Below are 15,197 nucleotides of genomic sequence, written 5' to 3'. Positions count from 1 at the left end.
ATGGAAATAATTTAACCTACACTTGTGAGATGTTGGAGAAATAAATTACCCATTCCAGTAACATTTATTAAGCACCTTCTAATCAATCCCTGGGAGAAACAAACTGTCATTATAAAATTTCTATGAAAGATAGCTATCAAGCAATTTCCCATAGGAAAACGTCTGATTCAGAACATATATACCATTTTGAGAGTGAGAAAGCACATTGGTTTATGGCAGGGGTGGGCAAACTTTTTGACTCGAGGGCCACAATGGATTCTTAAACTGGACCGGAGGGCCGGAACAAAAGCATGGATGGAGTGTTTGTGTGAACTGATATAAATTCAAAGTAAACATCGTTACATAAAAGGGTACGGTCTTTTTTTCCAATAGTTTTATTCATTTCAAACGGGCCGGATCCAACCCGCGGGCCACAGTTTGCCCACGGCTGGTTTATGGTGTTGAGGGTGAACATGTGTCTGTCCTTTATTCTGATTCACAGGCAAAGTCTTTGTGAAGTAAGGGGCCGAGCTGTGAGGCTCCCGTAGATTGCACCTACTATTAGCTAGCATCGAGGAAAAGCCTGGAGGATTACTAAAGGCCAGAGGAAGGTCAGTGGGGAAAAAAAGCAGACATATGTACTACTATTTGTAATACTTTAAACAAGAAAATAAAATTTTTTAAAAAGAGGCTCACATTTCATTTAGACACTATAATAAACGGGCGCATGTCAGCTGCTTTTTGTTTCCTTCCTATCAGCGCCCCTTAGTGGACAAATCACAGAATGGCCTCAGGTACAATTAAATCTGAAGAGAGATAGCAAAGGGTGGTTGGACTCACCAAATGGCCTCTTTGATGGTAACCATAATACCACCTTGAGTGGCAGCTCTAAACTGACACAGAGAATGGAGTGAAGGCACAGATCTGTCCAATCCCGCAAATCCTTTTAGGCTGGCAACTGCTTTGTTCCTCTCCAGTTTCCCCAGAATCCACAATAAGATCTCTTGGCAAAGTGACCTGGCAGAAAAAAGTTATAAATGAGCTTGTCATCTTACTCTATGCATCTAACAAGAGAGAAAGAAAGACTGTCAGGTCCCACTGCATTCTAAATGCTGGCATGGTCACCTAGTTCCACTGAAGTGCAGGAGTGAAAGAATGCTTCTTACAAATACCCTGAAATTCAATGAGTGACTGACGGATCTTTGGCTCTAGAAATAAATGTGATATGACATATGAGCCCCATGTGAATGTATTTTTTGTAATCGAAGTGTACCCACTGCCTTTGGAGCAGGCACTGTGAAAGAAAGTTTACATTGGTGAAACCATCACTACCAATGGGACCAATAGCTGGCGACCAAGAAACCGCATACCAACAAATTCTTGCTGATTCCTCATCCCCTTTTCAACTAGGAGAGGAATGGAATAAGCATTTGCCTCTCCCTTCTCAGTCTCTGATGTGGACATGACAGTGCTATGAGGACTTGGGTTTCAAAATTAAAACAAGAGTTATTATATGGATGGTCCATGAAAGCCAAATTCACATATATAGTCTCCATCTCACACTGCCCTATCTATTGTCACTTCCCATATGGCTTTGGGCTACAATGATGCACTAACCAAAAGTTAGAGTCAAAGGCAATATGTAAGCTTTGACTAATATGCAAGACAGTGCAGTTGACCCTTGAACAATGTGGGGGTTAGGGATATCGACCCCCCCCACACACACACACAGTAAAAATACATGTATAAACTTCTGATTCTCCGAAAACTTAAGTTGTCCCTCCATATCCTTGGGGGATCAATTCCAGGATCCCCTGCAAATACCAAAATCTGAAGATGCTCAAGTCCCCTATATAAAATGGCACAGATTGCCGTAGGCAGTTGGCTCAGTGGATAGACCGTCAGCCTCTGGACCAAAGGGTCCTGGGTTTGATTCCAGTCAAGGGCACGTACCTCAGTTTACGTGATCCTCCCCAGCCCGGGCCCTGGTCTGGGCGTGTGCAGGAGGCAACCAATGGATATTTATTATTTCTCTTACATGGATATTTCTCTCTATCTTTCCCTCTCTCTTCCACTCTCTCTAAAAATCAATGGAAAAATATCCTCAGATGAGGATAAAAAATAAATAAATAAAATGGCATAGATCAATGTACAGTCAGCCCTCCACACCCACAGATCCCAAGCACAGCCTGAAAACAGTACAGGTATTTATTGAAAAAAATTGTCTATAGACCCACACAGTTCAAACCTATGTTATGCAAAGGTCAACTATACTTTCCTTCACCCCTTGGTGATGATGGTAGCTTTCTATTTGCTAAACAGTTTAATGCACAATTAATCTTCATACTAACTCAATGAAGAAGGTACCATTATTGTATATCAGATTACATATAGGTTATTTCCAAACACCAAAAATCAGAATTCTGTATGATTTTAGAAAGGATATAAACTCTTATAAGGAGAAAGAAACCACGTAAGTAGCTGTGAAAATAGAGTTGATAAAAAAGGAGTCCTACTTAAATCCCAATACAAAAGGTTATTTTCTGGATGACTAAGAAACCCCTTCATTCTAAACTATCCTGTGCAGCACTAACACCAAATCCAAGTCTAAATTACAGAGTCTATATTCAGATCCAGATTTCCCGAGCTTGATTCCTAGCTCCCCATGAGGTAGTTATGAACCATCCTCTATTTCCTCCTTCCTAGACATGTAATTCCAGTATTTTTCACTGGTTAAACCGGGGCATGTTCATACATGTAAATATTCATCTCTGATGTCTAGGACTGAGGCTGAGGCAAGTCATTTTAAAACCTACACCCAATTCCCTGCAATTTACAAAGCTCTCTCTTTTCTAGATGAGCAGAATAAGAAGGTTCTCAAATGTTTTCCTGACTGAAAAGAAAAAATCCTATATAATAAAAGGGTAATATGCAAATTGACTGAACGGTGAAATGACCGTTCGCTATGACGTGCACTACCAGGGGGCAGACGCTCAATGCAGAAGCTGCCCCCTGGTGGTCAGTGTGCTCCCAGAGGGGGAACGCTACTCAGCCGCAAACGGCAGTGGTGGGAGCCTCTCCCGCCTCTGTGGCAGCGCTAAGAATGTCCGACAGACATTCCCCAATGGCTCCCAGACTGCTAAAGGGTGCAGGCCGGGCTGAGGGACGCCCCCACTCCCCTCGAGTGCACAAATGCCGTGCACCGGGCCTCTAGTTAATTATAAGGTGACATGTTAAATTCAAAATAAGAACAAGAGCAACATGCAAGAGAAGACTTCACTATTTATAAACAAGTAAGTTTCTCTGGTTGTTTACCTTATGTGAGACACGCTCTGCTTGGTAAAGCAGTAGAGAGAAAAGAGCACTCCCAGGACGGGAAGCAGGGAATCCACCAAAACTGTTAAAGGCTCATTCCCCACCACGTACACCTAGGGAAAAGGAAAAGGAGAGAGTAACTGCAAAGCCAGAGGAATGGGAATCAAACAGCATACACTTATTACCAGGGCTCAGAGTCTTACCGTAAGCAACACACTAGTGCTAAGACAAACAATTTTAGCTCTAAGGCCAAGGAAACCATTTGAGATTGACAGACAGGCTGAAACACATGGAGGGAGACTGGGCTGCAGCTCTTTTGTGTGCGCAGCCTAAAAAACTGCTGGGCAAAATGGGTAAATTGACCCATTTTCTGACCCCTTACTTTCCTACTTTTGATTACCTCTGAGTCTCCTAATCTGCCTATTATTCATCTGTACAATAATTCTCTTACTGCTGAAGGCCCTGCTCTTAGAAACTAACAAGCAATCAATGCCATATAGAAAAAGTTAAACCTAGTTTGGAAAAAAAAACATAGCCTGCTCTAGATCTGTCACTCTTAAAATGTTACTGGCAACATGGTATGTCCTATTCTCTCCAAGTCAATAAATGTTCAAAGAAGTTATGCTGTGTATCTAGATCTGCATTGGCCTTATAGGGTAAGTGTGTGGGGATGCTGATTTTTATTAACAATAATTATGGTACATATTTTTTGAATATCCACTGGGATCAAAGTACTGTCCTAGGTAGTGAATATAAAAATGAATAAGAGTCATCTCTCAGACTGCTTGTGATCTAACAAGAATAAAACAAGTAAACAATTATAATAACAATAACTCAAGGTGGGTAACTTAAAGTATCCTAAGAAGTGCAAAATACTATTCAAAACTCCAGTCAAACATACTAGGATTTCAAAATGTAATTATTTTACAATAAATTAATTAAAGCCCGATAATGTGGACAGTGATAACGGTGGATAAAAGGAGCGGGGGAAAAAGAAACTGACAATGATTATACTCTTAGTATATGTTCCAGGAACTGTGCTGGGGTTTTTATCTTCTGTTAGATTCTTTAAAGAGTTAGCTCATGAAAATGAAAACAATCTCACAACGTCAGTATTAGCAGCCTTTTTTAAAGGGTGAGGAAAGGAAAGCTTAAAGAGGCCCTTATTTATAGAAAGTATTGAGACAAGAATCAATACTGCTTATGGGAAACTAAAGGTCATAGAGGCACAAAGTGGAAAAATCTCTGTGCTTTTCCAGAGAATCCTGTCCCTTTAAATCAACCCTAATTTTTCACCCTCCTTAAGCCTCCCAACTCCTCTATGGAGCTCGATAACCAAGGAGCCAGCTTCCTGTGCATGATCTAATCTCCATAAGCCCAGCTAAATGAAGTGCAGTGTTCAGAAGTAATATGCAGGCCTAATTATATATCACCAATTACAGGAGGTACAAAACAGATTGCCCAGATAACGTAAGAGCCCATTGTTCGGCTTTGGATTCTGTGTTCCCTGAGGTAATCCCCATGGAGCCATCCTTCCTTACCAGCATCTTTTGTACATTACAAAACAAAGAACAAAAAACACATGGATGGGGTTAAATCTTTATTATTTACTGGCTTGATGGGGTCCAAACACCTAAAACTTTAACATGAACTCAATCAAGCACATTTCCCAGGGGTATAAGTTGTTGTTGATAAATTCCTCCAATTTTTTTTAATATATTTTATTGATTTTTTACAGAGAGGAAGGGAGAGAGATAGAGAGTTAGAAACATCGATGAGAGAGAAACATCAATCAGCTGCCTCCTGCACATCTCCCACTGGGGATGTGCCCGCAGCCCAGGTACATGCCCTTGACCGGAATCGAACCTGGGACCTTTCAGTCCGCAGGCCGACGCTCTATCCACTGAGCCAAACTGGTTTTGGCATTCCTCCAATTTTTAAATTCTCTCCTTATACTTTTCTGTATTTTATTAACAAGAAAGAAGTATTACTTTTATATTTAGGAAAAACTGTACAGCTATTTATACGTATGTTATTTATTGTTATTCTAAAGCTTCAGCAAATGCTTATTGAGCATCAATTGTGTGCCAGGCATACAGAAGTGAACAAATTGTCTGCGTCTACATTCTAGAGGGGGGGACAGTGAATAAACAACAGATATAATATCAGGTAATGACAAGTGTGATGAAGAAAAACAAAACAGGTTACAGGGACAGAGAGTGACGAGAGGAAGGGCATGTGGAAAGAGAGGGAAATTAAGAATAATTCCTATCAACTCATCAACTAATAATTCATTAAATTCACAGATAGGAATAGAGAAATGGATTTTTTTCTAAGTGGAACAATTTGGCAATAAAGTCTCCTCTGGCTCAATCTGATCAATAATTTTCTCTCTGTCTCAAAGAACTTTAATGGCCTCTGCTTGACACATACAGTATTGTCACCTTCCTTCCAATGTTAATAGTAAATTCTTCCTTATATTGTGCCCAAATCTACCTTTCCTTAAATTTCCTTAATGAAAGTATTTTCCAAAAGTTTTGGACTAGCCATCTAAAAAAATTCATCAAAATCCAGTTTCTGTTTTCCACCTAATAGATTGCTCTGCATCTTAATGACTAGATTGTATTTTGTAGCTGAAAGACAGGCAGTGGTACTTAATAAATTGACCCATCAAGTTTTTCTTCCATAGGCCAGCTATGTATTTGACTGTTCAACTATTCATTCATTCATTCGTGCAAATATTCGTTAAGCATCTAACAACTATTAGTGACTTTTCTCCTCTGAATTCCAATAGCATTTTAAAGCTTCTAACCTATAGTCAGTCTTTGAATATATAGTTATCTCTAACCTCTTCATCTAGCCTTGAAGGCAAAAGTCAAATTTCCTACTTCAGCACCTATCAGAGGAGATGATTATGTTGTGTTACCTCAATTTTTGGTAAATAAGCAGTTTTTTAAAATATGTTTTTATTGATTTTTAGAGAGAGGGGAAGGGAGAGGGATAGAGAGAGAGAAACATCAGTGATGAGAGAGAAACATCAATTGGCTGCCTCCTGCATAACACCTTCTGGGGATCGAGCCTGTAACTCGGTCAGGGGTGATGAAAAAGTTCTGAAACCAGAGAGTGGTGATGGTTGTACAACACTGTGAATGGATTTAATGCCACTGAATTAAAGTGTGTAAAATGGTAAATTTTATGTTGTGTGTATTTTACCACCGTTTAAAAAAGAATAAAGCATTGTACTCCATGACCTCCCATACTCACTCCCCTTGTTTATAATAATATTTTCAATGCTTCAGTTCCTAACCCATACCAACTTTCTCCCAGCTGTCCCCCACCCCACCCCCCATAATCAGTAGACCCCTGCTAGTCAGGCTATTAATAACTCTATTCCTGCAATCTGCAAAAGAGAGCTGGAGTTCCTGAGTGGCACCATGGACAGCAGCTTCTGTACCACTTCCTCTTCCTCCTACTGAGCATCTGATATAGTCCCTTTCTACCAAGTCTTCTGGTGGATCTCCAGGGCCATATCCTAGCCAGTCCTTTGCAATGACAGCCCCTTCCTTCCAATCTCTTGCCTCATACTAAACTCACATGCAGGTTCACAGTTTGGTCTGCACCCAACATGCAACATTAACCTCTACTTATACTTCCAAAGTAGACTCTGGTTGCTTCCCCCTTAAGTGGACTTCCCAGATTACTGACTTGTACCTGGAATTTAGTGACCCACAACGGAGCACAGGAGGATGACTGACTGAACTATGATCTCTGGTGCCAACACTGACAATGAACAAATGCTCTAGAAAACAAAAACAGTCCTTCCAGTGAGGTCATACTACATATAAAGGGAACTGCTGGGCCAGGCTCCTCCACACCAGGCTGGTGACAGCACCAACTGAAGAAGCAGTCAAGGCACAATAGGCAAGCTGCTTCCTCCCCTCTGAGGGAGGGAGAACTCTACTGCACCATCTCTGTGCCCTAACATCCAGGCATTGTGGAATTTCCTTGGACTGTGCTTATGTGTTATCTCTTTCTAGTTGGGGTTCCTCTCTCCTCACCTGGAGGCAAAGTGGGATGGGAAGTCAAGTTTTGAAACACAATTCAATACTTCATATATTATTTCTACCTGTGCTAAAAATGTTCCATATCATTAGAAAGTTTCCTTTTTTCAGCAGTATAACTATTGGGTATGTTTCGCATAGGATGGTTTGTAAATACTTCCACTGTCCAGTTGTGAGATGTAACACAAATTGAGTCTCAGTTTCCTTATGTGGAAAATAATGGGGTTGGATTAATCAAGTTTTAAGGCCTCTTTCAGGTTTAATCGAGCATTCTCTGACTTGATTGCAAGTTGGCTCATTTTCTTCTATACCTTTCTGGTACCTCAGCCATTAAGAGGTAAGACTAGTTGGGGGGAAAAAGAACCATCTTTCCCCACCCAAAATTTTTTGAAACACTTAATCTTCAATTTGACCAAAATTTCTATCCCTTCCAGACACACTTTCTGTTCTATCAGTTATGAACTTAGTACTTTAAAGATGAAATCCTATTTAGTTGAAATGTTTTATGTATCTGTACAGCCAGGGATAACCAAACAAAATACCCTGGAAAAGCTGAAGCAGAGAAGGGAGAGACAGACTCTCAAGGTACCTTTTCAGTCCTTTGGTGTAAAAAAGCCCCTCTGTAAGTCAAATGGTGCTTTGCAGCTGAACTTCCTTATCTAGCTGTGGCTTTTCGAGTATAAATGTGTAGGACAGAGCTGTCGGGCAAAATAAGAGAACAGTATGGCTCTATAAAAACCATTATCAGCTCAAAACAGATTAGAAGAGGAAACAGATGGGTACCAGTGATCCCACTGGCAGCCTGGGGATTTCCTCATTCCTTTCTGGGGATTTCCACATTCCTTCCTGAATGCATCTTGGCTTTCCATCACAGAGCCAGCCATGAGAGAAGGCGCCCGCGGTTAAGCCTTACAACCCTTCATTCAAGCTTAGAGGACGGCTGCTCTAACAAGTAGCAGAGGCGTGTTTCTGGGTACTTAATTATACACAGAGCGCACATTACTGTAACTCTTTGCTTGACTGGGAGCTCCTTGAAGGCAGCAACTGGCTTAATCATTTCTGCATTTGTAAACTTCAAAGAGTGTCAGGCACTTAGTAGGTAGTTGGTAAATATTTTTTTGGTGACCAAGTAACTGATTCAAAGAATGAATGAACAAAGACTGACTGGTGTTTACTTTCTCAAAAGCTCTACTTTTGTGGAGAAGTTACAAGCACTCTGTATTTTCATTAAAAACACACACACAAAAAAAAACAAAACAACTTATAGCCAGAAGCTACTCAATCAATGCAAATTAACTGAACAGAACAGAACTTTAGCCATGAAAGGGAGAGCAGATTGGACAAAAGAGGGCTTGACTTTACCATATTGGCTTGTTCAGTGCCTACTATCTTCAATGTCTGAAGGACTGAATTTCTCTGGCAGGCTTGACTAGAAATTTAAATAAAAAGGAAAGGAAAAACTCACAAGAGTCAAAATGGTCAAAAGTATTAAGAATAAACATGTGTTTCCTTTTTTAAAAATTAAATGTATTGGGGTGACATTGGTTAATAATATCATATGGGTTTTAAGTGTATATTTCTATGATACATGATTTGTTCTAGTATATTGGATTGTGTGCCCACCACCCAAAGTAAAATCATCTTCTGTCACCGTATCTTTGGCCCTCCTTGCTCTTTATAAATGTTTCTGTTTCAAAGAAAACAAAACAGAAAGCAGTCCTCACAAGATCCATCTTGCATTTCATAGACTCCCATTACATTGTTAAGCACATGCTGAGTAACTGAAAAAGCGCTGGGAAGTCAGGAGTCAGGAAACTGGGTGTGCCACCTATGTGACTGCCCAAAATCACATATCAAGTAAGTGAACATGGATAAGACATTTAAAGCTCCCTAGATCTCATTTCCTCATTTATAATGTAGGCACTAAGCTTTTAGCGTAAGGACCAAGTAAGATACTTCATGTTAGAACATTTTGTAAAATATACAACCTTATGCAAATGTTAAATTTATTTCTAAATATTTTATTCTCACTGATGCTACTGTAAATGGAACTGTCTTCTTAGTTTATGGCCTTATCTTTCACAGGGATGTACAAGTGTGGAAATAAAAACATGATGAGTCTATTCAGAATCAAGCTGACGTAATCCTAACACTGAAATCCAGTACAGGCTGAAACTTGATTTTACCTGTTAAGTATTAAACTAGCTAAATGCTGCCTTCTAAAATATCACAGTGATCCTTTTGATAGTAATGTTCCAGGACTTCTAATGTACTTACTGAGTTTAAATAAGACTTGTGAGAGGCAGAAGAACAGGACAAGTTACCTAATCTAGCATTTTGTACTATTCATGTTTTCAGAGCATACTGCATAAAATTATCCTTTAAAATAAGAATTCCCCTGAACCAAAAAGGAACTGACAGTTTTTTGAGCACCTATTATGTATTAAAGTATACAATGAACCTACCAAAATGTATCTTATTCACCCCCACAACTCGTGTTAAAGACTTCATCTAAAGTCACATTGTAGCCGAAACCGGTTTGGCTCAGTGGATAGAGCGTCGGCCTGCAGACTGAGGGGTCCCAGGTTCGATTCCGGTCAAGGGCATGTACCTGGGTTGTGGGCACATCCCCGGTGGGAGGTGTGCAGGGGGCAGCTGATCGATGTTTCTTTCTCATCAATGTTTCTAACTCTCTATCTCTCTCCCTTCCTCTCTGTAAAAAATCAATAAAATATATTTAAAAAAAAAAATAAAAAAAAAAAATAAAGTCACATTGTAGTCAACCCTGGAGCCAGATTCTAACCTAGGTCTGACTCAAAGGGGCAGGCGCTTGTCACGACACTATACCAGAATCTGAACTGCAGCATTGTGAAAATCTAACACTTGCACATCCCACAGCTTCGAAGGACGCTTCTTTCAGTCCTTTGCATGTTATTCAAGGCCACAGTTCAATTAAAGATGGAAACATCCAGAAAGAATGACTGCCTTTAGGGGACAACCACAGATGGAAGGGAGGGTAACTTAAAGCCTTTTGCACTTCTTAAACTTATACCATGTGCAAATGTTATCTTTTCTAAATACAGAAAGAGTGAGAGAAAGACAGAAGGAAGAAAAGATGATGGAAATGAGAATGAGGAAAATAAAATAATTAATTACCTTCTAGCCTTTCCTACCCTAAAATTTCTTCCACCTTTAGGGAGTCTCGGCAAGTACTATAAGGAATACTAAAAGGAAACATCCCCTACATAACCCTACTCTTCTCCAACCCAAGTCCAATATCAGATTCTGGCCAGTTCTCTTAAAACCAAGAAAATACCCAAGTCAAAAAGAAGTGGAATTATCTTATCCTGCCTTACCCAGAACCAATCTCTATGCAATCTAAGCCTCTCTTCACCCCTGTAGGCAAAGAAAGACCATTTATCCCTCTCATACCAGGAAGGACAAAAGAATTTCAGCATTTTAGGACTTGGGCCTCAGACATTCAGAGTCAGAGGAAATAGAATAGAAAGCCAATGAACTAAAAGTTATTTGAGCTGCATATCTCCTTTTTGTCATAGATAATTTTACCAGAGGTAAGGTACACAACATAGAAATGATGGTAGGAGTTATTATGCAGATGAAGTAGAAGTAACTATGCCAAGTTTCAATTCAATTCCACGAGCACCTATATATATACACCTCTATTGGTGAGAACTTCCCACTTGGCCCACCAGAGCCATACGGCTCCACTCGCTGTGTGTATGAAGGATGCAAGCGCAGAAAGGCCTTTCCTTGTCATTGTTCCCACCATAAAATTTTCATTCAGAGAGCTGAATTGAACATTTTAAATGTGTGAATTGTGTGGTATGTGAATTATATCTTAATAAATCTGTTAAAAAGAAAAGGAGAGAGAGAGAGAGAGACAACCAGAGCTGGAAACGTTCCCAAATGCCTCTCTAAAATTAAACACCCTCTTGTTACCCAGTGAGTTGCTGAATCAATTCAACCATCCCAGATGTTTTCCTTATTTCCTGCCGTTGAGCTGTACTCTATAATTTAGTATTAGCAGAAAGTTAATAAAGACACATCCTTTGTAGCTAAATTTTACACAATGTTTACCATTTCCCTCCAACATACACATTTCCTCTGTTTTCCCACTGCAGCTGAGCTGCCAAAACCTTTTAAGAGAATAATTACCCTTCTACACCCCTTCTACTTTAACGATAGTCCCAATCCTTGTGCATAATCAAGTGTTTACAGCAAACTGTTTTGCTTGCCTCTCCAGGAGGTTTTAATTCCCCAAACTAGAAGTGGATTTCCCCCCATCTGGGGGGCAATAGTAGGATTTGGGAGTGGTGTGGGGTTTCATTTTGGGTAATGAAATATCCTAAAATAAGATAGTGAGGACAGCTGCACAAATCTGTGAATATACTAAAAAACCATTGATTTGCATACTTTAAATGAGTGAGTGAACTATACAATATGTGAATTATATCTTATACAGCTGTTTTTAAAATAGATTTTACTTTACATCCAAATGTCCATCAACTAATGAACAGATGAACAAAATGTGATATAGTCATACAATAGAATATTACTTAACAAAAAGAGATAAAATATTGATATATGCAACATATGAAACTCAGAAACATTATGCTAAGAGAGAGAAGCCAGCCACAAAACACAAAAGAGCACATACTGCATGATTCCCTCATACAAAATATCCCCAAAAGGCAAATCCAGAGAGGCAGAGAGCAGATTAGTGGTTGCCTGGGGCTGAGAGTGGGAAGAGGAAGTGATTGTAAATAGGCACAAGGCATCTTTAGGGGGTGATGGAAATGTTCTAAAACTGTATTGTAATAGTTTCACAACTCTGTAAATTTACTAACAATCATTGACTTGTACAATTTAAACATTAGTTTATGGTCTGTAAAGTATACCTCAATAAAGCTGTTTTAAAAAAGAAAGTACTCTAAAAGAGGCCAATAACACAACTTTTTAATGGACAAACTATATGAACAATTTACAGAAGTGAAAATATGAACAATTTACAGAATGAACTAAAAGCACAAAGTGATGCTTAACCTCACTAGTAATAAGAGAACTAACTGCTAATTAAAACTATAATGTACCAAACAGATTAGCAAAAACTCCATGGAAACAACTTAAATGTCTACCAATAGAAAAACAAACAAATATATGATGACATAATCACATAATGGAATAACATCTAGTGGCGAAAATGAATGAATTAATGTCACATACATTGCAATGCCATTAAAATAAATTTAAAATCATGTACAGTGATACTACAAATAGCTTAAGGGATAGTAAGTACAAATTCAGGATAGTGATCCTTTCAAGTAGAGAATTTTCAGCTGAGTGATGGGTGCATAAGCATTTTACTCTTCATATTTTTTATATGTTTGAACTATTTCATAATAAACTAAAATTTGAAAATTTACTCTAAAAATGTTTAATTTATGCCCTAGCCAGTTTGGCTCAGTGGATAGAGCATCAGCCTGCGGACTGAAGGGTCCCTGGTTTGATTCTGGTCCAGGGCACATGCTTGATCCCCAGTAGTGGGTGTGCAGGAGACAGTCAATCAATGATTTTCTCTCATCACTGATGTTTCTATCTCTCTCTCCCTCTACCTTCCTCTCTGAAATCAATAAAAAATATATTTAAAAAATAAATAAGTAAATTTACTACCGTAGAAAAGAAATGAGATATGTGGAATATAAAATTTTAAATTATTGAGAAATAATTCACATGCCATAAAATTCATTCTCTTAAAATATGCAATCCAGCAGCTTTTAGAATATTACAAGGTTGTATAACAATCACCACTGCCTAATCCAAGAATATTTTTTCCTTACCTCAAAAAGAAACCCCATACCCATTAGCAGCTACTCCCAATTCTCTATCTACAATTCCTAGCAACCACTAACCTACTTTCTATTTCTATGAATCTACCTACCCTGAACATTTCAGATAGATCGAATCATACAATGTGTGGTCTTTTGTGTCTGGCTTCTTTTTAAATATTTTAAATCATAATTTTTTTTAAAATCCTCATCCGAGGATATTTTTCCATTGATTTTTAGGGAGAGTGGAAGAAAGAGGGAAAGACAGAGAGAAACATTGATGTGAGAGAGGCACATCAATTGGTTGCCTCCTGCATGAGCCCCGACCAGGACCTGGGTCCGGGAGGAGCCTGCAACTGAGATACATGCCCTTGACCGGAATCGAACCCAGGAGGGTTCAGTCCGCAGGCCAACACTCTATCCACTGAGCCAAACCAATTAGGGCTTAAATTATAATTTTTAAATTCATCTATATTGTTGCATGTATCCATACTCCATTCCTTTTTATGGCTAAAAAATACTCCATTATGTAAATATATCACATTTGTTTACCCATTGATAGACTTTTGGGTTGTTTCCATATCTGGGCTATTTTGAACAGCGCTGCTATGAATATTCTTGTATAGATTTTTATGTGAACATGTTTTCATTTTTCTTGGGTATACATCTAGGAGTGGAACTTCTGAGTCATATAACTCCATGTTTAACTTTGTGAGGAACTGCCAAACTATTTTCCAAAGTGGCTGCACCTTTTTACATGGAGCATAGTTTTGAAAGCTGTTTACTCTTGTAAATATTTTTCATTTATAAATTTATTGAAATAAACTTTAAAAAGGAATATTTACCCCAAGCCTAACACAATGGATTTTATTTTTGACTAAAAATATATATCCTATATATATATCATATAATCATAGAGGATATACAATTTACTTTTTTTTTCATTTTCAGTATATATTTAGGTAGTCATTTGCAGGATCCATTTATTCAGACTTCTTTATGATGGTAATTACTAACAAAAGCTATAAAGTAGATTCAAAATGTTCATACACTTTATGAAGCCTACAGTATTGTATTCAATTTCTGTCAATTCCTTTAAAAGGCACGCTTTCATCAGTGGCATGTGCTAGTTAGAGAATATAAACTGTTTAACATTCAGATAAATGATGAAAACTGACGATTTCAAAATGTATCAGTTTTTTTTTTCACTAACAGCTTATAGTTTCCAGTTTCAAAAAGTGAAAAGATTTTGATGATTTGGAATAATTTAAGATTAACCATTCCAGCTAGGGGACTGCCTAGGGCAGGGGGATAAAATGGACACATATGTAATACCCTTTGTAATACTTTAAGCAATAAATAAAAAAAATTAAAAAAAGATTAACCATTCCAATTCTTAAAGAACCAATTAAAAAGGCAAAATTATTTTTAAAGACTAAGTAAAAATATTCGCTAAAAACATTAGTGACTCAAATTACCAACCTTAAATACATCCTCAATACATCTACTAAGTTCTTCTTCTGTCACCAAAATGGTCCCTGGCACCATGTCATTCTCTGGAATCTCTAGAGAACAAAAACCAAAATTACCCACACTCAAGCCAACAGAAATAGCATGTCATTTTTTTTTTTTGCCATTTTTTAATAACATACTGATTCTAGGATAGATTCCTATTAAATATATAAAGGAATTTTAAGTATTTACTCAACTATTATGCTTGTCATGTCTGATTAATTTCACTTCACCAAGGCTCAGTCTGGTGAAGTTTTACTATGCAAAAGAATTAGATTTTTTCCATGACTCCACATCTCCCACCACATACACCCAGAAAAATTCACACTACAAAATGACTTCTACACAAAGTCTATACAGACCTAAATTTGGTTTAACCATAACACCCAACATTTTTTTCTTCATTTTTAACCTTAGGAACTACTATCTAGAAAAAAAAAATTTTTTTTAATCACCAAGAGTGCTATAATGATACTCAGTATCC

The 15,197-nt window shown here is 38.2% G+C and overlaps 1 protein-coding gene across 1 annotated transcript in view; it reads right to left on the bottom strand.

The window, feature by feature from the left end:
- The window catches only part of TANGO6 (transport and golgi organization 6 homolog), a 141,698-nt gene that overhangs the window by 108,769 nt on the left and 17,732 nt on the right, over positions 1-15,197 (bottom strand). Inside the window, exons 7-9 of the mRNA XM_081107748.1 lie at positions 14,684-14,766; positions 3,295-3,407; positions 820-996 (exon numbers count right to left, since the gene is read on the bottom strand). Coding sequence (XP_080963874.1) covers positions 820-996; positions 3,295-3,407; positions 14,684-14,766 — 373 coding nt within the window. The remainder of the gene's footprint in view (positions 1-819; positions 997-3,294; positions 3,408-14,683; positions 14,767-15,197) is intronic.

The sequence above is a fragment of the Myotis nattereri genome, assembly GCF_964212035.1.
Source record: "Myotis nattereri genome assembly, chromosome: 15".
Classification (NCBI taxonomy): domain Eukaryota; kingdom Metazoa; phylum Chordata; class Mammalia; order Chiroptera; family Vespertilionidae; genus Myotis; species Myotis nattereri.
This window is presented reverse-complemented; position numbering and strand designations above follow the sequence as displayed.